The following is a 26652-nucleotide window of genomic DNA, read 5'->3' as shown; positions in this document are numbered from 1 at the left end:
TCTGTAGGGTTAAAGAAGCTGTCCTTTCTTCAAATTAGAGACATCACTCTAATACCAGTTTACAAGTTATCATAAATAGTGAGTGTGTATCCAGTACTTGCCCGAGTGCGTTGTCCTCCTTCTGTAAGCTTTGGATGAAATTACAGGACGACCTTTCATTTGGTGGCAGTGATGTAGTTTGTAGCTCGCAGTGCTGGATTATTTGCTGGTGTTTTCCTGACACCTGTCTGCTCTTTGATGGGGTGGAGTGTACTTCAGCCCCACAAGTCTTGATTTCGTGTCTCCATTTCTGCCTTGACAAGAGCTCCTCAGCCGCGTGTTCTCCTCCTGGGTGGGGATGGGTGGACAGCTCTGTGTGTGACCACAGTGACTTGGCAGCACCCGACTTTTCTGTCTCCCTCTCTGTTTCCACACTGTCCATTTGCCCATGCCTTTCTTCTTTTCTTCTCTTTTCATTTCGCCGATGTCTGTCTTCCAGAGTCTCTTGTTAACATCTGTGGGTGGGCAAGCCTTCCGCATCTTTGGATGTCTAAAAATGTGTTATTCCCACATGAAGTCTAATTTTACTGAGCACTGGAATCTTAATTCACAGCCATTTCCTTCAAAACCACAGCCACCTGCAGGCTGCATGGTGAGTCAGGATTACCTCCAGCTTCGTGGATGGCAGCCCTCCCTCCTCCTCTGTCCTCCTCCCTCCTCCCCCTCCCCCTCCCCCTCCCTCCTCCCCCTCCCTCCTCTTCCTCCCCCTCCTCCTCCTCCTCCCCCTCCCTCCTCCTCCTCCTCCTCCCTCCTCCCCCTCCCTCCTCCTCCTCCCCCTTCTCCCCCTCCCTCCTCTCCTCCCTCTTCCTCCCCCTCCCTCCTCCGTCCTCCTCCTCCTCCTCCCTCCTCTCCCTCCCTCCTCCTCCTCCTCCCTCCTCCCCCTCCCTCCTCCTCCTCCTCCCTCCTCCCCCTCCCTCCTCCTCCCCCTCCCTCCTCCCCCTCCCTCCTCCTCCCTCCTCCTTCTCCCCCTCCCTCCTCTCCTCCCTCTTCCTCCCCCTCCCTCCTCCGTCCTCCTCCTCCTCCTCCCTCCTCTCCCTCCCTCCTCCTCCTCCTCCCTCCCTCCTCCCTCCTCCTCCTCCTCCTCCCTCCTCCCCTCCCTCCTCCTCCTCCTCCCTCCTCCCCTCCTCCTCCTCCCTCCTCCTTCTCCCCCTCCCTCCTCTCCTCCCTCTTCCTCCCCCTCCCTCCTCCGTCCTCCTCCTCCTCCTCCCTCCTCTCCCTCCCTCCTCCTCCTCCTCCCTCCTCCCCCTCCCTCCTCCTCCTCCTCCCTCCTCCCCCTCCCTCCTCCTCCTCCTCCCTCCTCCCCCTCACTCCTCCTCCCTCTTCCTTTCTCCCCCTCCCTCCTCTCCTCCCTCCTCCTCCCCTTCTTCCACCTCCCTCCTCCCCCTCCCTCCTTCTCCCTCCTCCTTCTCCCCTCCCTCCTCATCCCCTCCCTCCTCCTTCTCCTCCCCCTCCCTCCTCCCCCTCCCTCTCCTCCCTCCTCTTCCACCCTCCTCCCCCCTCCCTCCTCCTCCCTCTTCCTTCTCCCCCTCCCTCCTCTCCTACCTCTTCCTCCCCCTCCCTCCTCCGTCCTCCTCCTCCTCCTCCCTCCTCCCCCTCCCTCCTCCTCCCTCCTCCTCCCTTCTCCTCCCCCCTCCCTCCTCCCCTCCCTCCTCCCCCTCCCTCCTCCTCCCCCTCCCTCCTCCCCTCCCTCCTCCCCCTCCCCTCACCCCCTCCCTCTCCCTCCTCCCCTCCCTTCTCCTCCCTCTTCCCCCTCCCTCTCCCTCCTCCCCCTCCCTTCTCCTCCTCCTCCCCTCTCCTCCCCCTCCCTCTCCCTCCTCCCCTTCCCTTCTCCTCCCTCCTCCCCTCCCTCCTCCCCCCTCCCTCTCCCTCCTCCCCTTCCCTTCTCCTCCCTCCTCCCCTCCCTCCTCCCCCTCCCTCTCCCTCCTCCCCTCCCTTCTCCTCCCTCCTCCCCTCCCTCCTCCCCCCTCCCTCTCCCTCCTCCCCTCCCTCCTCCCTACTCCCCCTCCCTCCTCCCCCTCCCTTCTCCTCCCTCCTCCCCTCCCTCCTCCCCCCTCCCTCTCCCTCCTCCCCCTCTCTTCTCCTCCCTCCTCCCCTCCCTCCTCCCCCCTCCCTCTCCCTCCTCGTCCTCCCTCCTCCTTCTCCTCCCTCCTCCTCCCTCCTCCTCCCCCTCCCTCCTTCTCCTCCCTCCTCCTCCCCCTCCCTCCTCCCCCTCCCTCCTTCTCCTCCTTCCTCCTTCTCCCTCCTCCTCCTCCTCCCCCTTCCTCTCCCTCCTCCCCCTCCCTCCTCCCCCTCCCTCCTCCCCCTCCCTTCTCCTCCCTCCTCCCCTCCCTCCTCCCCCTCCCTCCTCCTTCTCCTCCCTCCTCCTCCTCCTCCCTCCTCCCCCTCCCTTCTCCTCCTCCTCCTCCTCCCTCCTCCTCCTCTCTCCACTCACAGCTTTCATCTGAGCCTGGCCTGGCTGAGGTTGTTGTGTACCATTTGCCCTGTAGGCTTCCTGGCCCACCATGGATGCCTTGGGCTGGCACTTCTCACCTTCCTTCAGATTTGGAACTTTACTCCCAGTGTGTCTTCTCCCTTCTTCTCTTCTGCCTTTCCTTCTCCAGCTCCTATCAGATGGGCCACAGGCCTTCCTGGGTATCTTCTTCATATGCTCCTGTTTGCACCTGTCACGTCCTGGCCTTGTGTGCTATTTTCTGTTGCATCCTTGATCCAGCTCTGCCTCTCACTGGTTTTCTCCTTGTGTGCCCGGTTCTCACAAGGGCTGCATGTTAGCTCTCAACACTTCTACTTCATGCGGTTAGATACAGGACAGCACTGTCTTGGCATTTCTCACAGTCTCAGTTTGTGCCTGAGGTGTTTTCCATGATGGGCAATGGGTCTTCTTCCTGGTGTTGGTTTCTTCAAGAATTGAAGTGTCTTGTTGCTTTCCTTCTGACATCATGTCAGCTTGCCTCTACTGTAGGGATGAGTCCAAAATAGCCTCAGAGAGGTCACGGAGAGGAGTCCCCAGTGTGACCTCAGGGAGGTCACAGAGAGGCGTCCCCGGTGGTGACCTCAGGGAGGTCATGGAGAGGTGTCCCCGGTGTTGACCTCAGGGAGGTCACAGAGAGGCGTCCCCGGTGTTGACCTCAGAGGTCACAGGTATCCCCAGTGTTGACCTCAGGGAGGTCACAGGCGTCCCCGGTGTTGACCTCAGGGAGGTCACAGGCGTCCCCGGTGTTGACCTCAGAGGTCACAGGTGTTCCCAGTGTTGACCTAAGAGAGGTTACAGAGAGGCATTCCCGTTGTTGACCTCAGGGAGGTCACGGAGAGGCATCCCTGGTGTTGACCTCAGAGAGGTCACGGAGAGGCATCCCTGGTGTTGACCTCAGAGAGGTCACGGAGAGGCATCCCTGGTGTTGACCTCAGAGAGGTCACAGGCATCCCTGGTGTTGACCTCAGAGAGGTCACAGGCATCCCTGGTGTTGACCTCAGAGAGGTCACAGGCATCCCTGGTGCTGACCTCAGGGAGGTCGCAGGCGTCCCCGGTGTGGCCTTTGCAGGTGCACAGAGGATGTCTGCTTGCGGGCAGCCGCCTGTCCGGAGAGTCACACAGGGGACGCTCAGGGGACACACAGCCCTCTGTCCTTACAGGCCTTCTGGCTCTGGTCCAGCTTCACCATCAAGGCAAGGTAGCTATGTTTGGAAGGTCACATGAGCTCTGTTTAAAGACAGGGATAATGCAGTTCCATTTTATGGCTTATTAACTTGGCACTCATGGCAGCGCCACCACCCATGCCAGACGCAGCTAATTCAATGGGTTCTTTCTGTGAGGCCACCACAGCTCTGTGTCTGGGGACACAAGCCATACTTCCTCCTCAGCTATTCAACTATTGATGTAACCATCAAAAGAGACAAAGAAGCTGTCCCCCAGTGGCTCACGCCTGTAATCCTAGCTATGCAGGAGGCTGAGAGTTAAGATCGAGATTCAAAGCCAGACCAGGCAAGAAAGTCTGTGAGACTCTGATCTCCAATAAATTGCCAACAAAGCCAGAAGTGGGGCTGTGGCTCAAGTGGTAGAGTGGTAGCCTTGAGTACAAAAGTTCAGGGACAGTGCCCAAGCCCCAGGACCAGCGTGTGTACACGCATGTGAAAACACATGAGCAACACCTGTTGGCAGCGTTGGAGGTAACGTGTGAATGGGAGCCTGGCCTTACGTGATCTTGTCCTGAAGCAAGCTCACTGGGTGCCTCAGTTTCCCTCTCTGTGCAGGGGAGTCTAGTGTGAGGTGTAGCTCCAGTTCAAGTAACTTATCAGAGGGAGATGTTAAGGAGCATGGAGCCTGTGGTGACCTTCCCAGATGGCCTCCCCTCTGGGGAGAGAGGTTGGCTTGGTCCTCCCGTCTGTCCCAGCAGTCCTTAGACTTCTGTACAGCTGAGTTTTTTTCTTTTTCTTTTGTGTGTGTGCTGTTTTTAAAGACCATCTTCTCTATCTAGAAATCTGGGATTAGAGAAGAGGTAGAGGCTCAGGCCTGTGGCCACATCCTCAGCCCCTGCTTCTGATATGTCTCCGATTTCCTCTCCCCCTCCGGGTTTCCATCAATAGGTATGCTCTTTCAAAACAGTGATCCTCCAACCCATCTCCTGGAGGACCGGGCCGCCTCACAGCGCGACAGGCAGGCTCCAAGGCCCGAGCCCACGGGGCAGCTTTCCTTTCCTAGAAGCTCATGTGTCCCACGCTGCCCTTTGCACAGCTGATCTTTTGAGGAGTTGGTAGAGGCGAGTCACTGTAGCTATGAACCCCCTGGCTAAGCTTCAGCCCTCTCTGGAGAGGCTGTCTTGTTCTTACAGTGACTTTGTGGGAACACCCATGCCCCTCCCAGGCACGTTTTGTTGGGAATAATTTCTCCATGTTTTGGGCTGTCTGCATGCCCAGCAGTTCACACAGTAATGAAGCACGTTCTATAAAAGTGCATTGTGCTAATGATGTGTATCTGACAGTCAGTATTAACTGTGAACTCACTGGGATTATTAAGAGGGCTGGACTACGGAGAGCTAAGACAGCCCTTACGGTGCTGGGGTGAGTGTGCCCACTTGCTGTAATTCAAGCTGCCAGGCACCACGAGCTCCCAGTTCTGTGTGTCACCACACACTTCTGCTTTCTACAGAAACCTCATGCTGCTGTTCCTGTCCTCTGTGATTGCATCCACACGCGTGCCCACCTGCGCTGAGGAGGCAGTCCTGTTGTGCTTGCTCGAGGCACGTCCATGCTTCTGCATCCGTGAGGATTTACACTCAGTGGTGTTTTTGGAAGGGCTGGGTTGTTTGATGTTTGCTCAGCATCCTGGGTGAGGGAAAGCAGGTGTGCACTGTCTGTGTGCCATGTGTTTAGATAATCATAAAAGAAAGCCAGGTGAGATGACGCTGCCACCAGGTCCCAGGTTCCAGCTCTCAGCTCTTGGAGGAGCAGCCTGGCTATGAAGATGGGCATTTCATTGCTGCCAGTCAGGACCTGTGCCTGCTGCTTGGGACATGGAGCGTGCCAGGCAGAGCTTGCTGTCTGCAGCATGGAGCCGGGGTGAGGGTGCGGGGTCTTTCTGTGTCTGTGTACGCAAGCATGTGTGTCTGAGTATCTATGTGTGTGAGTGTGTGCCCTCCGAGTGGTTTTGCATGGGGTGGGTAACACTTGTTGGAAAGAGGCTGGGATCTATTGGTCCTGTCCCTGCTATTTGTTGTTCTCTCTCTTCCGCTGTGTGGCCAGTGTCTTTGCCTCCCCAGGGAGCTGTGTATCTTCCTGATGGCCTTCCTTGCCGCCTATCTGATGGCCTTCAGAGACTCAGTCATGGCTGTGGCTTTCATGAATTCCTTTGTCATTAGCCTTTTTCACATGGCCCCTTTCTACTTTACTGTTTGTCCATGTATCACACCACCATGAAAACAGCTTGTACCTGGTGATTGGAAACACCTCCCTTTTATGTATTTTCTTTTTTTTTAAATTGTGAAAATACTGTATAGAGGGGGCAAGATAATGAGTACATTTCTTGTCAAGCATTGTTGCCTCCTCCTTTGTTTCCCCTTCCCATCCCTTCCCATCTAACCCCCTCTCCTTACACCCCCCTCCCCGCCAAAGTTGTAAAGTTAGTTTTTCAACCTAACAACTTGTACATCTCGTTGTTGCAATGAATTGTGGCTGCATGTTGATTGTCATGCATGGTTTTGGACCATTGCAAGCAGCTACAGAGCAGTAATTATTACTGGTATGATCTTCCTGAATAATGACTTGTGAGGACATAAGTGTGAAGAATATGTGACTAGCTCCTGTAGTCATTTCTGCATACAAGTTATCTTCTTGGTGTAGAGGATCTGGGAGCAGTGCTGAGATTTGTAAGAGTCCATGGGGCTTGGAGTTCAGGCACTGAGTGCACCAATCTGCATTCAGTACTTTCCGAGAACTGCACTCATACATTAATAAACCTGAGTGATACTGGTAGCTCCATGCCCCTGTTCTCTCAGGATGAGCTCTTTGCGGAGGCTGTGCGGCTGGGGCTCATGAGGGCAGATTATTGGAATGGATAAGGACACATCTGCCTCTCTCAAGGGGACAGGCTGTCCTTGGTGCATGGCTGTGCCAGCTTAGTATGCCTTCCCTCTCTCTATCAGTGAGACTTGGGCTCTTTGGGGTAGAAATAATGTTCCCAGGGGCTCGTTTTGTCTTCTGGTTATCCAGTACATGAAGTCCTTCCCTGAGAGATCAGCAGCTGGTTATATCTGTCCTCCTCTCCTGGCTAGGCTTTCTATTTGCTGATCTGCCCGGTGCTGGACTGTGGGGCCCTAGAGGACACCTCTGGCCCAGCCTCCACGCATGGGAGCTTCCCGATGGGAGACGGAGCTGAGCTGCTGTTCTCTGGCTTCACAGTCATTTTCTTCTGCTGGAGCTTGCCCACTGCTGGCCGCTCCTTTTGTGCAGTTCACTCCCACTCTTGTGTCCTCCAGCTCTAGACCCAGACCTGTTTGCTCAGGGGCCCTACCCCCTCTACTTCCTTAGTTCTCTTCTCCCACCTGGCTTGTTGCAGATTGATGTCTGCTTCCTTCCTAGAATTCCAGTGTTTTCCTTGTGTGACAGTTATTCTTCCCCGTGCTGTTAACTGTAAACCCTGTAAGAATGCGGTATCTGGTTTATACAACTTTGTTTGCGGGGCTGGTATGGAGCCTAGGAATGCACACAAATTAGCCAGATGCTCTGTCAATGAGTTATACCCCCAGAGGATTTGTTTTGGAAAAGAATTCTCACATTTATAATCCCTTTTCTTGATCATGGTTTTAATTTATATCTTTATTTCTGTGAGATGTTCTTCAGAGAAGATTAGAGGGATTGCCATGAAACACAAGGAATGACGTGTTATTCTTAGGATGTTAGCAGCTCATCAGCAGCACCTAGAAATGGGTCTGATGTAGTAGATGCTCAGGACATACTTCCCAAGTGGATATGAGCCAGAACATGGAGACTGTTTATGCCTCTTTATAGAATCTTCCTCTGTGCTTGGTGGTTTGAGGCAGGAATCAGGTACTTCTGTTTTGAGACAGAATTTGCTACATAGCTCAGACTGGCTTCAAATTCAAAATCCTCTACCTCAGTGGTGGGATTATAGGTATGTACCACCATGCATGGCTCTGTCTATATGGTCTTTCATCTGTACTAATTTTTTTTCTTGGCTAGATTTCACTGTGTATATTTGAGATCTGAAATATAAAGTCATAGTATATAAGCATTTACAGCAGAAAGAAGAGCCAACTACTATCCATCATCTCACCTGTCTCTTCTGTGAAGAGAGTATCTGAATGTCTCTGGCACCACTGGTGGTCATGCTTAAGAGTATAGCAGTGCTGAGACTCTCCTTTTAGGGAAGCCTCTGTCCCCAGGAGCTGGGGCCTGGGGACAGAGCGCCCAGCTGCTTGGGGTCTGAGCAGGTGCTCACTGCAAGGGAAGAGCTTCAGATGGTGTTCCGCATGCACGTAGTCAGAACTAAGAGTCTTTTTAAGCTACTAGACAGCTCTTTGTTTTGCAGCACGGAATCCACAGGCTCCAGTGTGTTTCAATTGCCAGCCTTCCCTGGAAAGTGCAGACGGGGGCTAAAGGGCCGGTGTTCTGTTTTAGCCAGAGAAGCATACTGCCCCTTGCCTTTCACAGTTCCTGCACTGAAATTATGAGCATAATGAATGAGCACATTGAATTTGTGCTGCACACTATTGATTAGAAATGAAGATTTTGCTAACACCAGGAAGGAAATACAATTCAAGCACTTAGGTTTCAAGAGAAACGTGATGTCATATTGTGAACAAAAAGATGCATTTATTTACCATAGGCTAACTCCAGCCCCAGCATGAGATCAAGGGCACTTTTCCTACTGGGTTAAGGTGAAACATATGTCATGAATTAAGTGGCAGCAAAGAGGATGTAGGTCCAGAATAGAGAAAAACACACTCTGCACCCAGCTGGGAGGAGGGCCGCAGAGATGTGTAGCCACCAGAGAGTTGCACTTGTGCCAGAGACCCCCTGAGGACAGAGCTGCCTGAAACAATTGCCCCACGACTACTCTAGATGAACGACTCCCCACGAGGAGTCACACACAAGGAGACACCCTTCTTTATCTTCTGAGGTGCTCTGCCTCCAGTCCTTGCTCTGCTCACAGCTCCTTAGCCTCGGTGAGCACTCTGCTGACCAAACTGCACAAGGCCCACGCTGGTCTTTTCGGTTGCTTGACAGTGAGCTGTGCTGCTTCCAGGAGAGTCCTGTGAATCTCCAGGTCTGTCTCATGACAGGAAGTGGATGATGTTTCTAGTTTGTTCTGCAGTTTTCAATTTGTGCTCATTTGAAGAAATTAGCATGGTCTCAACTCTCTATACTTTACCAGGAAAATTATGACATAAGAACATAGGGAAAATAAAGGGTAATAATTTCTTCCCTAGTCCCCAATGTATTTGAAATTTTCTTAGGAATTTTTACTCTGACTCACCTATGTCAGCTACACAGTCTCAATACGGTATACAAATTGTATATAAACTCCTCTTACAGAGAGGTACAGGTCTTACCTGAGCAGTTCAAATGGGGGTGATTTGGCCCTGGAACAAACTATGAGTGACTAAGAGCATTTTACCATTTAGAATGTCCAGCCTAATGAAGGTTAGATGCATTGGCAGTCTCTCTTCCACCATCACCTGCTCTTCCCCACACACATAAGTTTCTCTCATTTCCTCTGGGCAGTTTGTTCTTTCCTGGAAGACATCTTCATGATGCTGGCAAAGGGTTTTGGTCTGTTCTGAGGGGAGTCTCTGGGGTTAGGGGTCTTCACCCACATCTTGGCAACTGCATCATATTCCTACATGTCTCTTAGACCCTTGTCATGATAAAGACTTTCTGCAGAGCTACAGGCACACAGATGCCCATACCTCCCTGTGCTCAGAGTGTCACCACAACCACAGCCACACTGATGTGCATGGCTCCCTGTGCTCAGAGTGTCACCACAACCACAGCCACACTGATGTGCATGGCTCCCTGTGCTCAGAATATCACCACAACTAGAGCCACACTGATGCCCATGGCTCCCTGTGCTCAGAGTGTCACCACAACTACAGCCACACTGATGCCCATGGCTCCCTGTGCTCAGAGTGTCACCATAACTACAGCCACACTGATGTGCATGGCTCCCTGTGCTCAGAGTGTCACCATAACTACAGGCACACAGATGCCCATACCTCCCTGTGCTCAGAATATCACCACAACTAGAGCCACACTGATGCCCATGGCTCCCTGTGCTCAGAGTGTCACCACAACTACAGTCACACTGATGTGCATGGCTCCCTGTGCTCAGAGTGTCACCACAACTACAGTCACACTGATGTCCATGGCTCCCTGTGCTCAGAGTGTAACCACAACCACAGCCACACTGATGTGCATGGCTCCCTGTGCTCAGAGTGTCACCACAACTACAGTCACACTGATGTGCATGGCTCCCTGTGTTCAGAGTGTCACCACAACCACAGTCACACTGACACCCATGGCTCCCTGTGCTCAGAGTGTCACCACAACTACAGCCACACTGATGTGCATGGCTCCCTGTGCTCAGAGTGTCACCACAACTACAGTCACACTGATGTGCATGGCTCCCTGTGCTCAGAGTGTCACCACAACTACAGCCACACTGATGCCCATGGCTCCCTGTGCTCAGAGTGTCACCATAACTACAGTCACACTGATGTGCATGGCTCCCTGTGCTCAGAGTGTCACCATAACTACAGGCACACAGATGCCCATACCTCCCTGTGCTCAGAATATCACCACAACTAGAGCCACACTGATGCCCATGGCTCCCTGTGCTCAGAGTGTCACCACAACTACAGTCACACTGATGTGCATGGCTCCCTGTGCTCAGAGTGTCACCACAACTACAGTCACACTGATGTCCATGGCTCCCTGTGCTCAGAGTGTAACCACAACCACAGCCACACTGATGTGCATGGCTCCCTGTGCTCAGAGTGTCACCACAACTACAGTCACACTGATGTGCATGGCTCCCTGTGTTCAGAGTGTCACCACAACCACAGTCACACTGATACCCATGGCTCCCTGTGCTCAGAGTGTCACCACAACTACAGCCACACTGATGTGCATGGCTCCCTGTGCTCAGAGTGTCACCACAACTACAGTCACACTGATGTCCATGGCTCCCTGTGCTCAGAGTGTCACCACAACTACAGTCACACTGATGTGCATGGCTCCCTGTGCTCAGAGTGTCACCACAACTACAGTCACACTGATGTGCATGGCTCCCTGTGCTCAGAGTGTCACCACAACTACAGCCACACTGATGCCCATGGCTCCCTGTGCTCAGAGTGTCACCACAACTACAGCCACACTGATGCCCATGGCTCCCTGTGCTCAGAGTGTCACCATAACTGCAGTCACACTGATGTGCATGGCTCCCTGTGCTCAGAGTGTCACCACAACTACAGCCACACTGATGTGCATGGCTCCCTGTGCTCAGAGTGTCACCATAACTGCAGTCACACTGATGTGCATGGCTCCCTGTGCTCAGAGTGTCACCACAACTACAGTCACACTGATGTGCATGGCTCCCTGTGCTCAGAATATCACCACAACTACAGCCACACTGATGCCCATGGCTCCCTGTGCTCAGAGTGTCACCACAACTACAGTCACACTGATGTGCATGGCTCCCTGTGCTCAGAGTGTCACCACAACTACAGCCACACTGATGTGCATGGCTCCCTGTGCTCAGAGTGTCACCACAACTACAGCCACACTGATGTGCATGGCTCCCTGTGCTCAGAGTGTCACCACAACCACAGCCACACTGATGTGCATGGCTCCCTGTGCTCAGAGTGTCACCACAACTACAGCCACACTGATGCCCATGGCTCCCTGTGCTCAGAGTGTCACCACAACTACAGTCACACTGATGTGCATGGCTCCCTGTGCTCAGAGTGTCACCACAACCACAGCCACACTGATGTGCATGGCTCCCTGTGCTCAGAGTGTCACCACAACTACAGTCACACTGATGTGCATGGCTCCCTGTGTTCAGAGTGTCACCACAACCACAGCCACACTGATGTGCATGGCTCCCTGTGCTCAGTGTCACCACAACTACAGTCACACTGATGTCCATGGCTCCCTGTGCTCAGAATATCACCACAACTACAGCCACACTGATGCCCATGGCTCCCTGTGCTCAGAGTGTCACCACAACCACAGCCACACTGATGTGCATGGCTCCCTGTGCTCAGAGTGTCACCACAACTACAGTCACACTGATGCCCATGGCTCCCTGTGCTCAGAGTGTCACCACAACTACAGTCACACTGATGCCCATGGCTCCCTGTGCTCAGAGTGTCACCACAACTACAGTCACACTGATGTGCATGGCTCTCTGTGCTCAGAGTGTCACCACAACTACAGTCACACTGATGCCCATGGCTCCCTGTGCTCAGAGTATCACCACAACCACAGCCACACTGATGTCCATAGCTCCCTGTGCTCAGAGTGTCACCACAACTACAGCCACACTGATGCCCATGGCTCCCTGTGCTCAGAATATCCTGAGGACTACAGTCAGTTACTATATGTTATTGCTTATTTCCTTTGTGTATGGTACTTGCCAAGATCACTTGGAATCACATGCAAAGTTGGGCACGGTGTTTCTATAGGACTCCACGTTTTGGGGGCAATATCATCGTCAAAGAATTGTTGCCTATTTGGTCAGTTAGGATTTATTTGGTTCCAAGTGACCGACCTCAGCTCAGCTCTTACTTGGTGTGAAGGTAGATGGACTGTGTTTGTTCTTGTAGATAGAACAGGGCCCGAGGCTCAAGCCGTGTCCTTTAGGCACGGAGGCTTCATTCCTCCTGGGTCCCTTCTCCAACCCTAAGGCGGCTTCTACATGGGAGCTCTGCTGGCTACAGCCTACAGCATTCTCATAGTTGGTCCCGTCTTTGCGGGGAAAGCCAGACCGTTTCCTCTCCTTGGATCAACTGTGCACAGCTTGGACTGGTGGCCAAAGCCAGGAGATGGCCACCCCTGTGCTCCATTCCAGGTGGTGCGCATCTGTGGAATGAGGAACAAGTAGAGACGGACAGAAACAGAGTGAATGCTGACAGAGAGTTTACCTGTAAAAATTTAGAACAAAATTAATACTTTATCTTCATAAAACATATAGAGATAGATAAAACATACATACATAGATAGAAAAATTATGTAACATATGTATAAATGGCTATCTCATGGAGCTCAGACAGCTCCTGGAAGGACCTTTACTCAGTATAATACCATCCAGTTTAAGTGTTTGCTTCATAGTGTGACATTGGGAAGAAGTGGAATTATATCTGAAATGTTTCTTTTGTTGCATGTGAGAAGCTGTCCTTCCATCTGAGTCAACTTGGCTGCAATGAGTGAACGTGAAGTTTTCTAGGGACTGAGTCCTTAGGAAGGGTTGTCAGCCATGACTGCTCCAGGGTCACATGTCCCCTGTGCCGTGTTCCTGAGATTGCATAGCCTTTATCAGGAGTGATGGCTTTGACCGAGTACCTCATCCTCCCTCCTCCCGGGCACCACCAGAGGGGTGGGGCCTGGAGTTCTCTGGTGTCTTGGTAGCCATCACTCTTCATTCCTTGTCTGTGGCCTCTACTTCTCTGTGATGGCGTCCCTCTGAGACACTGTTGCTCCTCCCTCTGCGTTGGCCTCAGGTCCCTAGCTCAGATGTACCCTGGCTTACACAGTCCTGGAGAGTCCTCAGTGCCAGTCCGTTTCTGCTGTGAGAAGTCCTGAGTGTGTAGACCGACTCCAGGGCTGCAGCCAGCACTGTCCTGTTCCGAGTGGGGACATCTGTCAGGAAACCTGAGTGTTGAGCTGGTCCGTTCCCAGACTCCTCTTAGCAGTCTGTTGGCAGTAAGGCTCTGCCAGGTCTACCTGTCATCTTCCCTCTGTGGAGAGCACAAACTACCAACCGAGACCAATCCCCCCTTCAGTCCTCGTAGCTCTCCTCCATCTTTTTATGTCTTCATTCTCACTGATTCTGTCAACCCTTAATACTTCATATTGTTCCAGTGAATTTGGTACCGAAATGCTGTTTATTATACTTTTTAGTCATTAAAATAGGCAAAACATAGAGTAGTCTGTGGTATACACCATTGCACATCTAGGCTACTGGCAATACAGTAATTATAAAACAATTGCAACTATGAAGTTGTGAATGCCTCATACACTGGTAATTGGATTCCAGACGTAACTCCTCACCACCTATTGCTTTTGAAGTATGTTCTGTAAGTGAAACTTCATCACCCTGAAAATGGTTTTTCTATAATCCTTACTTATGACTCATGCTGTGATATAAATTTTCCTAACCTTTGTTTACTGTTCATTGGTGTTTTTAACATGGTAATCAACTATAAGGAGTCACAGTTGAGTATTCTTCTCTAATTTGTATACAAATGACCTTTGAAACTGAGGAAGGAGCGTTCCCTGTCACTTGCGTGTCAGTTTCTTCAGTTATCACCTGCGTCTCGTGTGGTGCCACCACACACCAGCACTCAGAGCCCATCTGCAACATTTCGGGTCTTTGTTAGTGCTCGTGTTGCTGAGGCACATGTGCTTAAATGCAGAAGGTAGGTGTCTTGTCAGTGCTAACTTCTGGGTACAGCTGATAGGGGTTTCTGGCCATAAAACCTGTTGGAAAAATTGTCACTTTTATGGAGCAGGTGATTTTGAAGCTAGCAGGTAGAATAACGGTGACCATCTTGCAAACAGTCCTCCTGCCTCCTCAGTGGTTTACCTGATTTCACTGGTCATCTGCAGCAGTGCCACCCAGGCCCTGGTGTGGGCAGCTATGGGGCGCCCTGGTGTGAGCAGCTATGGGGCTCCCTGGTGTGAGCAGCTATGGGGCGCCCTGGTGTGGGTAGCTATGGGGCGCCCTGGTGTGAGCAGCTATGGGGCGCCCTGGTGTGAGCAGCTATGGGGCGCCCTGGTGTGAGCAGCTATGGGGCTCCCTGGTGTGAGCAGCTATGAGGCACCCTGGTGTGAGCAGCTGTGGGGCACCTTGGGTGCAAGTCTCCGTTGCTGGAGAGAAGACATTTCCTCTTGCAGCTTCTGGAAGTGTGAATATCATCATATTGCCCTCTTGGGAGATAGCAAGGCTCTCTAGAAGTCTTGGCCACCTGCCTTCCATCCTGAGGTGCAGTCAACTTCAGATGAAGCCTCAGTCCCAAGGGAGAGACAGAGACAAACCAAGTGGCATCACTGAATTGAAGAACCAAACTGTCCAGAGGTTCAGGACTTCACCAACATAGGATTTGGTAAATCAGCTTTGAGTTAAGCTAGCTCAAGTTGTTTTTTCATTGCTTTTCACAAAGCCCAGAGTGAGTTTTGCTAAAGGTCCTGCCGGGTCATGGGTGGCATGTCCCCCGGTGTCTGCCAAAATCCATGTGAAATCGCTCCAGAGAAAGAGCTCAGGAAGATGTCCATCCCTTGCTGTCTCTCTCGAGATCATGACTCCTTTTGAGGAGTGGGCTTCACGGTCACAGATGCTGTAAGATGCAGGCAGGCACCTGTGAGGGGCAGTCACACAAAGAGTATGTGCCACGGAAAAGCCTGGACAGATGAGCAACCTGGAATTAGTGCCTGTGTCGTAGGAAGCCTTGCTGCTGAAGGCTCCCTCCGTACAGGCAAGCCAGGGGCCACTGCTCGGTGAAGAGGAGGTGTTGGCCCTGGAGGGTGATTCTCTTGCCGGCAACGAGAGGCCTGTGACACTTTGAATCTGTAATTATAGAGTAACATGCTGTGAACTAACCAGGCAGAAACAGGTGGAATCAAGTTGACTCCAGAGCCTCCCCTGGGTGCTTTGACCAGGATGGGGTCACAATTGGAAGCCAGGAGTGGGGTCTCTAAGCAGGTTGAGCAGTCAGATCAAAGTTAGGATGTTCTGCTTTGGAGATGACAATGGAACAGAGGGTATACTAGTCATTAGGCGACAGGTCTGTAGTAAGATCGCTGTTTGACACAGTGTTCTTGAATGTGTTGATCAGAGGAGCTCTTCCTCTCGGAAACAGGAGCTCACCACAGGGTGAGGGGTTCCGAGGCAGTGCGCGGGAGCCAGCCCTGATCTGAGAGGAGGATGCCCCTACCCTGACCCAGGTGCTCACCAAGGACCAGTCAGAGTGATCTTACCAGCCTTAAGTTAGTTTGTGGAAATTCCCCCCCCCCCCAGGAAACTTGAAAATCCAGATGAAATGGTTAGTTTTCTTGGTGAATAAATAAATGAAGGCTAACAACAACAGTTAGAACACTCAGTGTACCAGTAACAAGGGAGGGAAGATTTCAGAGCTCTGTCTTTTTTTTTTTTTGTAGGTGTGAGGCTTGAACTTGGGGCCTCAGGGCTGTCCTTGACCTTTTTTTGCTGAAGGTCAGCACTATACCACTTTGAGCCACTGCACCACTTCTGGTTTTCTGGTGGTTAATTGGAGATAAGAGTCTCATAGACTTCCTGCCTGGGCTGCTTAGAATACCAGTCCTCAGATCTCAGCTTCCTGAGTAGCTAGGATTACAGAGACACTGGTGCCCAGCCATAGATCTGTCTTTGTAGAGGTCAGCAGTTCTACATGACCCTTTAGGAACTGATAAACATGGTATCTAAACAGTTCCGGAACGATAAATATCATTGTATTTTAATGACTAGCTCTAGAGATTGGTGAAGCTGTATGAAAAAGGCTTATCTCACAGAAGAATGTAATTTTTCCTTAAAATGCATTAAATTCAAGGGCTGGAGGCATGGCTCATCTGGTAGAGTGCAAGGTCTTGAGTTTAAACCTCAGTATGACTAAAAATAAGAATCACATTCAGTCTAGTAAGATGTAAAATATCAAGTGGGCTTTGTTCCATAAACGAGACCTTAATGATAAAATCCCTGTTGTAAGAAAGAGGGGAACATGCTTCTGTCAGCAGGCGTGAGACAATGATCATGTTTTGGGAGGAGGAGCCGGGCAGGAGGCACCCCATGGTCAAGAGTGTGCGGAGAGCTGGGCAGCGTGCACGCTGCACTGGGCACGCATCAGGACTGTGGGTGCTGGCTGTGCATTCTAGGTTAGATATTGTTTTGGGTAAGTATATGAGCGCATGATATAACCCTTTCCTGTGCAGAGTGATAAGGTGGGAAAAGGGAGATGGTTAAGGGAGAGAAACGTTAACCTGTAAGAATAAATTCACAGGATTGTTGAATAAGCAGTTTTGAAGAAAATCTAAATGGTGGGTTCTGTACTTGAAGAAACATCTGTGGACAAGTGCATTTATGTGAGTGACATTTTCAAGTTGCTCAGGAAGATATGGATTGTTTGGTAAATTTGCTGGGATAATTGGTTACCTACAGGCATGAAAATAACATTAATATCCAGTTCATCAATACAAAATAAAGCACATTAAATATGTAATCATTAAATTAGTGTCAGAAAATTTATCATATGTTTTTTAAATTGTACAGCTGAGATCTTTTTAACCCATAAAATCCATTAACAAAGTGATTGATAGATTTTGACATCCTTCTAAACAGAGAAATAGTCAACCCTCAATTTATTGACAGATGCTATTAATGAAGTGAGTGGATGAAAAACTAGAAAAGAACATGCACAGTACATAGTGCAGTTGAGTTGAGTTACTGCCCATACCCTGGCAGTAACTAACAATTACCCTCTCAAAGGAAAAACTGAGGAATATAGTTTCACAGAAATAAAACAAAGGAAGCAAAGGCTTAATAACCATTAAAAGACCCTCCCACACTCCATGAAAACAGCTGGAAGCATTCTTTTCCAAAAGCAAAACCAGAGGTTAATGTATGTATCAGTGTATGTTGTTGGCATACCGGGCTGATAATGTACATATCCTTTTGCTCTGTTGCAATCTCTAAACATTTACACTGTGTAAAATAACCTCTGAGGAGCTTCCGGAAGTGGCTGCCGAATGTTTAGTGGCAGGGACACTTGGAAGCAGCACAGTGCTTCCAACGTGGGTTTGTTGGTTCTTCAGCACAGGGGAGTGGGAGCAAGTGCTATGTGTGCAGCCGCGTGGCGATGTGTGTGCAGCAGGTGAGGGAAGAGTGAGTAACACTGAGGAAGGGTGAAGGATCCCGGGGCTCATGTCTGGAAACAAGTGTGCCGTGCAGGTGGACAGCACCAATGATTCATGTTCACTGCCTGTAAGAAATTAGTGGGTGACTGAGTTTATGTATTATTTTCTAGTGAATATTCCTCAAATGTACTTATTAAAACAAAAGACCAATAATTTTACCTTATTAGGGTTGCACATTTAAAAGTAATTATTTGGTACTGAGTAACCTGTCATTAAACTGACATGCATTCAAAGTTTTGGGGTCACACACAATTTTTAGAATCATGTACTAGGCAGCATGCACGAACTTCATGAAAATTAACATGATGTGATCAGGGCTTTTATGGGCCACATAAAATATATGCAGGGGAGTTTATTGACCATCCCAGCTCAGTAAGAGACAAAAATCAGTGCACTTTCCACTGTACTGTTGTGATTTTTCTTAAAGAAACCAGTGCCTTGTTTCATCTTGTTCATTTTGGGGGCAGTAAAAATTTCAGGTGTTAGCATGCAATGAAAAATGAACAGAAAGTTATAACTTATCTAAATTTATGTGTTAGTTCTTCTTTATGAACACAGTGCCCTCAATGATCAGGTATAGAGGCCTTGTTTCCTAGAAAGAGAACATTGGCTGTTGATCCTCCCGGCTGTTTCTTGGAGCCTGTATATAAGTCCTTAGCAGAACGACTACCATCACGAGTTATTCCAGACCTGTAAGGAATGAGAACTCCTGACTTACCTCTTGGTTTTGCTGTTTATCTATTGAAGCTGTTAAATCTTTTTATTGTTGTTGGTTGTGGGGATTGAACTCAGGGCCTCTGCATTTTCCCTGAGCTTTTTTGTTCAAGGCTAGCATTCTGCCACTTGGAGTCATAGCTCCATTTCTGGTTTTCTGGTGATTAATTGGAGATCAGAGTCTCATGGACTTTGCTGCCTGGCCTCTCTGTGAACCATGATCCTCAGATCTCAGCCTCCTGAGCAGCTAGAATTACAGACGTGAGCCAGCAGTGCCTGGGTGAAGCTGCTCATTTCAAACCCTGTTTTAAAATTGAGAAAAAATCATTATTATTTATACTATCTGCACTTAGTATACTGTTCTGAGGTCTTGTTGTAACCATACCTGGTGTTTTATGTGGAGACCTCTCTGCCTGCTCTCTGCATTGCTGTTTTCGGGGGTCTTCATGGTTGCTTGGTCCCGTATTTTGATGCATATGCCACTTTTTCCTTACCCCTTTTATTACATTTTCCCCATTTCTGTCCGTCCCCACCCTAGGCTTTCCCACCATCTGAGGCCCGGCCGTAGCCCTGTGCAGTTTTCTACCAGCTGGCAACTTCTCCACCTGCACCCAGCCAGCCGCCATGGGGACGGCTCAGGTACCGTGTGATCTCCCTGTTCCTCCTGTGTGTGTTCACTGCTTGCTGCCTGCTGCACCAGGGCCTCGGGGCGGGCGGGTGGGGTGGGGAAAGGCTGAGGTCAGCCATGGGGGGCCCAGGTGCTGGAGGGAGAGAGCTGGAGGGTGGAGGTGGTAAGGAGGGGGTGTGCCACAGAAACCTGTAGCCTCAGCATATTTTTCTGACCACATGGAGGTGCATTTATCAAGTGCTCAAAATGCAGTGTCTGTTTGTGGGAACTGAGGAAGGGTAAGGGACTGGGAGCTCCATGTAGCCTGCCTTGTGGGGAGGCGGCTCGGGGAGGGGCCAGGAGTGAACCCTTGTGGCCCCGCAGGCTTTTCCCACCACGGGCTGATGCTCATCAGTGTGGCATCATGTGAGGACGGAGTCTGCGTCCAGCATGCTGGGACTGGTCCCCAGCACCAGACAGTGGTCCTTCCTGTTGTCGATGATGAGGGCACCCTGCGTCTGTGGTCACCTGAAGAGCACCACTCAGTGCCCAGCCAGCTCCAACTTGATTGCCTTGGGATTCTAGTGCATCCTTTCTGCTGTGCTGTTGCTGGTGTGGGGTTAGAGCTCAGGGCTCTGCACTTGCTGGGTGGGTAGGTGACGTCCACTTGGGATTCTCGTGCATCCTTTCTGCTGTGCTGTTGCTGGTGTGGGGTTAGAGCTCAGGGCTCTGCACTTGCTGGGTGGGTAGGTAACGTCCACTTGGGATTCTAGTGCATCCTCTCTGCTGTGCTGTTGCTGGTGTGGGTTAGAGCTCAGGGCTTTGCACTTGCTGGGTGGGTAGGTGATGTCCACTTGGGATTCTAGTGCATCCTCTCTGCTGTGCTGTTGCTGGTGTGGGTTAGAGCTCAGGGCTCTGCACTTGCTGGGTGGGTAGGTGACGTCCACTTGGGATTCTCGTGCATCCTTTCTGCTGTGCTGTTGTTGGTGTGGGGTTAGAGCTCAGGGCTTTGCACTTGCTGGGTGGGTAGGTGACGTCCACTTGAGCTAGGACAGCGCCTCTTTGCTTTGGTTACTTTTTGGACAAGGTCTTGTGACTTCCCTGGGGTCTTAAACAGTGATCCAACTGCCTGTGTGTCCTGGGTAGCTTGGGTTGAGATGAGGTCTCACTAACCTGCCCCAGCTGGCCTCGAGCCACAAGCCTCCGATCTCTGTCACCTGAGTCACTGGGATTTCACAAGAACCATTTCCCCTCTCCGTCCCCTTCCTCCCTGGCGGCTGGGGGCAGGAATTTTGAGAGATGCTGACTGTCCCCTTGTGGTCTCTGGAGCACACCTTCCTCTGTGTGGGGTTCCTGGGCAGACAGCCTCCCTCCACATCCTGCCGGACTCAGCCTCCAGGGGAAAACCTAACCTGAGGGTGTGCCACATGGTCCTGACTCCCTGGGGCCCATGGGCCCGAGCGGCTCCGGCCCAGGAGTCAGCTGCTGCAGGCCCTCAGCCTGAGGTGGCACTGCCCGTGGGGGTGGAAACACAACTGAAGACGTTTCCTGGATCCCGTCCTTTGGCCTCGTTGGCATTGAGGTGTTCAGACTATGGCTCTGCTCTGCCCTGCTGCTGGGGCTCTGTGATGGGGCCCCTGGCTCCGTGGAGTGTTGGTCTTCTCTGTTCTCATCAGCCCGAGGTTCATGGCTTTAGCCATCTTGTGAGCCAGGGTTTGGTTTTCATTGATTTTTCATTCTTGTTTTCATATTCTCTGTTTCGCTGGTGTCTGTTCTGGCCTTTATTAGTTCCTTTCTTCTGCTTCCTATGGTTTTAATTTGTTCTTCATTTCCAATTTTTTTAAAGGTCAAAGTGGAAGTAATTGACTTGAGACTTTGCCTCCAGAGAGGCTGCAGTAAGTGCTCACGGGGGTTCCCTGTGAGTTTCCCACCTTGTTTTTGTGCTTCCGCAAGTCCTCTTGCGAGGTGGCCGGGCTGCTTGGCCCCATGTTGTCTTTTTGCCCCAAGCTAATGCCGGCCTCCCTGCCGTGCAGCCCCCGTCTGGGCTCTGGGGTGGGTTCACTGGATTACAGTGGCCCCATCTGTCTTCTGTACCCCTGAGGAGTTGTTCAGACCCAGTTATGTTTGGGATTTAGTGTTGTCCTCAAACCGTACTCCTATCTGTGGACTTGATAAAGACAGAACCTAGCTAACGTCTGTTTTCCTGCTCCTACCCAATCTCTCTCATTGACTTTTTTCTTGGAATGCTCCAGTGTTCGAGAACAAAGGAAACATTTGCTAGAAATCTTCCTTTGGTTTCTCTGATAGTGATTCTCACACAGAACCAGTTCTTCACACAGGTAATCCTGGCCACATCTGAAGACTCCTGTGGGTGTCACCCTGAGCACGTGGTGCTCTGTGGGTCAGGTAGGGGTGCAGTGCCCAGGATGCTGTGCAGCAAAGGCTGCCCAAGCGTCAGAAAAGGCCAGGAAGCCTTGCTTTATTGTTACAATAGAAACTTTCAGCTTCTGTAGGCTCTCCCTGCACAATTAAATGGACATCTTGACCATGGTTTTCAAGGGAGGTGCTCAAGAGAGGGGTGGATGGAGAGAGGCACCAGTGAATACTGTCACCATGCTTTGCAGGCATGGTAACCCAGTGAGTGGGGAGGGGAGAGAAAGGAAGGGGTGATTCTGATCCTGATGCGTTGTATTCAGACTAGGAGCTGAGATGAAACTCTTCATATAACGTAAAGACTATGTATATGCATAGATGAAGGTGTTATACACACACACATGCATTCCTCATTACCTTTATGTACATTAATACACGTCAACCCGCACAGCGGATGGCAGCAGGTTTGTGTGCTGATTCATTTATCTGCGTTTGGCCTTTTGGGCACATCTTGAAGACAATCCTCTGAACTTACTCAGAGTAGCTTCCATTCCCCGGTATGAAGGTCCAAGTGGTTGCCTTGACCTTCTGCATTACCCGGCAGGTCAGTCCTCACCTGGGGTTCGGGTCAGTGTTTGTACCATGCACAGAAAGGCTGTGTTTGGTGTTTTGTCTCATTCTAAGTAGAGACATTGAATATGTATACCACATTTTCTTGATCCTTTCTTCCATTGAGGGCATCTGGGTTGATTCCATATCTTGGCTATGGTAAACAGTGCTGCAGTGAACATGGTTGTGCTGGTGGCTTTAGTGTAGCCTGGTTTCTGATCAGTTGGATAGATGTCCAGGAGTGGGATTGCTGGGTCTTAGGGGAGCTCCATGTTGAGTCTTTTGAGGAACCTCCACACTGCTTTCCAGAGTGGTTGAACTAGTTTACATTCCTACCAACAGTGTAGTAGCATTCCCTTTTGGCCACATCCTTGCCAGCTTCTGTTAATGTTAGTTTTCTTGTTAATGGCCATTCTAACTGTGATTAGAATGTGAGGTAAAATCTCACTATAGTTTTGATTTGCATTTCTTTTCTGTCCAGAGATGTCAAACATCTCTTCATGTCTCTATCAGGCATCCTTATTTCCTCTCCAGAAAAGTCTCTTTTTAATTCTTTGATCCACTCATTGATGGATGGTTGTTTCTTTGAGGATTTGTTTTTGGGAGGTTTAATTTTTTGAGCTCTGAGTATATTTTAGATATGAGGCCCTTGTCTGTTTTATAGCTAGTGGAGATCTTCTCCCAGTCTGTGGGCTTCCCATTTATCTTGCTAGCTATGTCCTTTGCCATGCAGAAGCTCTGCAGTTTGATACAATCCCATTTATCTAGACTTTCTTTGATTTGTTGTGATTCTGGGTCTTTGCTTAGGAAGTTTCAACCTGTGCCAAGGAGCCCTAGTGTTTTCCCATACCTTCCTGTAATATTTTCAGGGTATCTGCTATTATCTCAAGGTCTTCAAACCATTTTGAGTTGATTCTGGTGCAGGGTGATATATAAGAATCTAACCTCAGCCGGTCACCGGTGGATCACGCCTATAATCCTAGCGACTCAGGAGGCTGAGATCTGAGGATCACAGTTCAAAGCCAGCCTGGGCAGGAAAGTCCGTAAGACTCTTATCTCCAATAAAACCACTAGAAAACTGGAAGTGGTGCTGTGGCTCAAGCAGTAGAGCACTCGCCTTGAGCTGAAGAGCTGAGGGACAAAGGGACAATGCCCCAGCCCAGAGTTCAAGCCCCACGACCCACACACACAAAAAAAGTCCAGAATCTAACCTCAATTTTCTACATGTGTATAGTCAATTCTCCCAGCACCATTTGTTGAACAGGCTGTCTTTCTTCCATCTGATGATTTTGGCTTCCTTATCAAAGATTAAGTGGTCATAGGTCTGTGGGGTCATTTCTGGGTCCTCAGGCCTGATCATGTGCCACTACTAAGCTGTTTTTTAATTTTATCTTATTGTAAAGATGCTGTACAGGGGGTTATTACATGAGTAAGGTAATGAGTACATTTCTTATACTAAGCTGTTTTTATAGCTATGACTTTATAATAGAGTATGAAGTTTGGTATTGATTTCTCTAGCAGTGTTCTTCCTGCTAAGGATTGTTTTTGCTATTTGGGGTCTTCTATTATTGCATATGTATTTTTGGATTGCTTCTATTTCAAAAAAGAATGTTGGTGGATATTGATGGGTATTACATTGAATTTGTAGATAGCTTCTGGCAGTATTGCCACTTTCATGATGTTAATCCTCCCAATCCAGGAGCATGGGAGGGTTTTCCACTTCCTTAAATCTGCTTTAATTTCCTTTTTCAGAGTTTTAAGTTTTCACTATAGAGGTCCTTCACATCTTTGGTTAAATTAATTCCTAGGTATTTTAAATTTTTTAAGGCTTTTCAAAAGGAGTTGCGTTTCTGACTTGAGCCTCACTCTTCTTATTGTTGGCATACAGAAAAGCTACTGATTTTTGTGGGTTAATTTTATACCCTATTACTTTGCCAAAGTTTCAGATCAGCTCAGGTAACTCGGGAGAGGAGTCTATAGAGTTCTTTAAATACAAGATCATGTCATCTGCAAAGAGGGAGAGTTTTACTTCTTTTTTTCCTAGTTGGATTCCCCTTATGTTTACATCTTGCCTTATTGCTCTTGCTAGGAATTCCAGTACTATCTTGGAGAGTAGAGAAAGTGGACATCCTTGTCTCAGTCCTGATTTTAGAGGAAATGGTTTTAACTTTTCACCATTAAGTATAATGCTGGCTTCAGGTTTGTCATAAACAGCCTTTATTAAATTGAGGAATGTTTCATGGATTCCTAGTTTCTCCAGAGCTTTCATGATAAATGGGTGTTTGGATCTTATCAAATGCTTATCCTGCATCTATTAAGATGATCATGTAGTTCTTGTCCTTGCTCTGGTTGATGTGTTGAATTACATTAATTGACTTGAACCAGCTTTGTATCCTTGGAATGAATCCCATTCAGTTATAGTGTATGAGTAAAATCTTCATACTCCTTTTAGAAGTTATGTTCAAAAGTTTATTCTAAGGGCATCGTCAGAACCAAAGTGGAGGTAAACCAAGTGTTCTTTGTCACCAGGGGCCAGGTACCCTGTCCACACAGGAGTCTGACACCCAAACTGCACAACGCTTGTACAACAGAGTGTTTAATTGTTCTTAAACTGTATTCTAACAATGTCATAGACAAGAAGAATTGTCATAATATACTCCATTATTTGTATTTTATTTAATATAAACTGAAAAACTATGTATACACTATGGAGAGGAATTAAAATGGCATCAATGTCTCCTTTGAACTTCTCTTCATTCTGTTTGGGTTTTTTCATAGTAATATATATTGTTTATATAGTTTTTAAAGAAGAAAGACAACTTAAAGTGTTTACAGTGCTATTTTTCACAATACAATGGTGTGTGAACGTACTCACAGTGATGGCAGACATGAAGATGGAATTGAGGTACTTGAGGCACTTGAGGTCCTTATGGGGAGGAGAGGATGGGAACCAGGGGAAGGATGGAGGGTGATGCCGATCATCAAAACCGCTGTACACAAAAACTGACGTGCTGAAATGAAACCCCTCTGCACAATTCTTGGAAGATAGTTACAATGCTTGTTAAAAAGTCTGCTTACAAAATACCACCAAATTTTAAATTATATTGTAATATTTGTAAGCACTTACAAAAGAAATTACCATTCAACACATCAGTTTCATGAATGCAAAGCACTGTGATCCATGACACCCTTCCACAATCTCTTTCGTCCCTCCTCCCATCCCCACCCCTTCCCTCAATTTTCTTAATTTCATAACATGAACAGGCAGGATTGTTAAAATAATTTTAAGTGATGAGTGTTTCCCTTCCCACCACCTAGATGGTAGCAGGGGACTGAAGGCCATGGACTGGGGTGATGGCTCACTATCATACTTGTGTGAGAGGACACAGCTGTGAGCCCGCAGGATACACCAGAACCCTAAATGAGAACCAGGCTTCCAGTCACCCAGTGCATGTCCTGCCCTCCCCCAGAAGCCAGCATCCCTGCTGTCCACAGCCAGTGCCAGCTCACAAGGCCCTGCTGCTGAGAAGCAGGGTTGGGCTCCAGGGTTCCGTCCCAGCTCAACCAGGTGAGGGGCACACAGCCAAAATGGACATGAGTTTAACAACAACAATAAAAATAATCATGTGGCCAAAGTTACACACAAGCCCTAATGAAAACCCAGTAATTACTGCCCGATGGTCATGTTTAATGCTCAGCTTTCTTGCTATCTGAATCTAGCACATTTATACATTTAGGATAATAATTGGTCCTATTTAGTTTTCCTTCCTATGTAGTCTTTGTCTCTGAGCAACACAGATCTATTCATAGTCGCCTTGAAGAAAAGAATTTTCCTTTGCAAAATAAATTGAATTTCTACATTCAGAATTAGTGTGGGTTGGCCTGGCTCCAAGGTGTACAGCCCTTCTGTGATTTCTCTGTTTCTTTTATTTTATTGTAAAGGTGATGTACAGAGGGGTTCCAGTTATGTAAGTTAGGTAATGAGTGCATTTCCTTTGAACAGTGTCACCTCCTCCCTTACTCTCTCCGTTTTTCCCCTCTTGACTTTCCTTCCCACCAACTTGTGTAGTTCACGTCCAACACAGTGTCTAGTGAGTATCCCTGCTGAATTGGTTCACCCTTTGTCTAACCATTTCTGTGCCTCCCCTTCCCCTTATTTACGATAAAGGGTACCGAAATCAAAAGCAGCAACAGAATACAGCATAGAAAAAAGGAAAGGACAAGGGAAAACACTACAAACAGTATAATAAAAACCTTCTTGCTTACATTTTTTCCTTGGGCTTTATTTTGATAAAAATCATTTTATATGACCATATGCACATAACTGTTGAACCCTTGTGATCCTCTCCTAAGAATATCCTACTTTGTTCTCACTGTGTGACGTCTGGAGTGCTGTTAATCATATTCAGGTGTAATTATTTGTCTTTTATTATCCATTAAGTTTACTTGTAGATTTATAGGTACTTTCTAATTATTACAAATGGGGGGAACCATGCAGCCTAGTTTCTTTGGGTCTGGCTTACTTCACTTGGTATAATTTTTTCCAAGTCTTTCCATTTCCTTATGAACGGGATAATGTCACTGAAGAACAGTGCTGGAGGAATACCAATACCAAACTTCATACTCTCCTATAAAGCCATAGTTATGGA

The 26652-nt window shown here is 49.0% G+C and overlaps 1 protein-coding gene across 5 annotated transcripts in view; it reads left to right on the top strand.

Moving 5' to 3' along the window:
* The window catches only part of Dlgap2 (DLG associated protein 2), a 545299-nt gene that overhangs the window by 44087 nt on the left and 474560 nt on the right, over nucleotides 1-26652 (top strand). For 2 of the 5 annotated variants that reach the window (XM_069998334.1, XM_069998335.1), the window contains one exon: nucleotides 18953-19053. The exons of the other annotated variants lie outside the window; for them this stretch is intronic. In XM_069998334.1, coding sequence (XP_069854435.1) covers nucleotides 19039-19053 — 15 coding nt within the window. In that variant the 5' untranslated portion in view covers nucleotides 18953-19038. The remainder of the gene's footprint in view (nucleotides 1-18952; nucleotides 19054-26652) is intronic. 5 annotated transcript variants of the gene reach the window in all.

The sequence above is a fragment of the Dipodomys merriami genome, unplaced genomic scaffold (assembly GCF_024711535.1).
Source record: "Dipodomys merriami isolate MVZ:Mamm:240054 unplaced genomic scaffold, mDipMer1.0.p SCAF_511, whole genome shotgun sequence".
NCBI classification, from domain to species: domain Eukaryota; kingdom Metazoa; phylum Chordata; class Mammalia; order Rodentia; family Heteromyidae; genus Dipodomys; species Dipodomys merriami.
The sequence above is the reverse complement of the archived record's forward strand: the minus strand, read 5'-3'. Positions and strand labels throughout refer to the sequence as shown.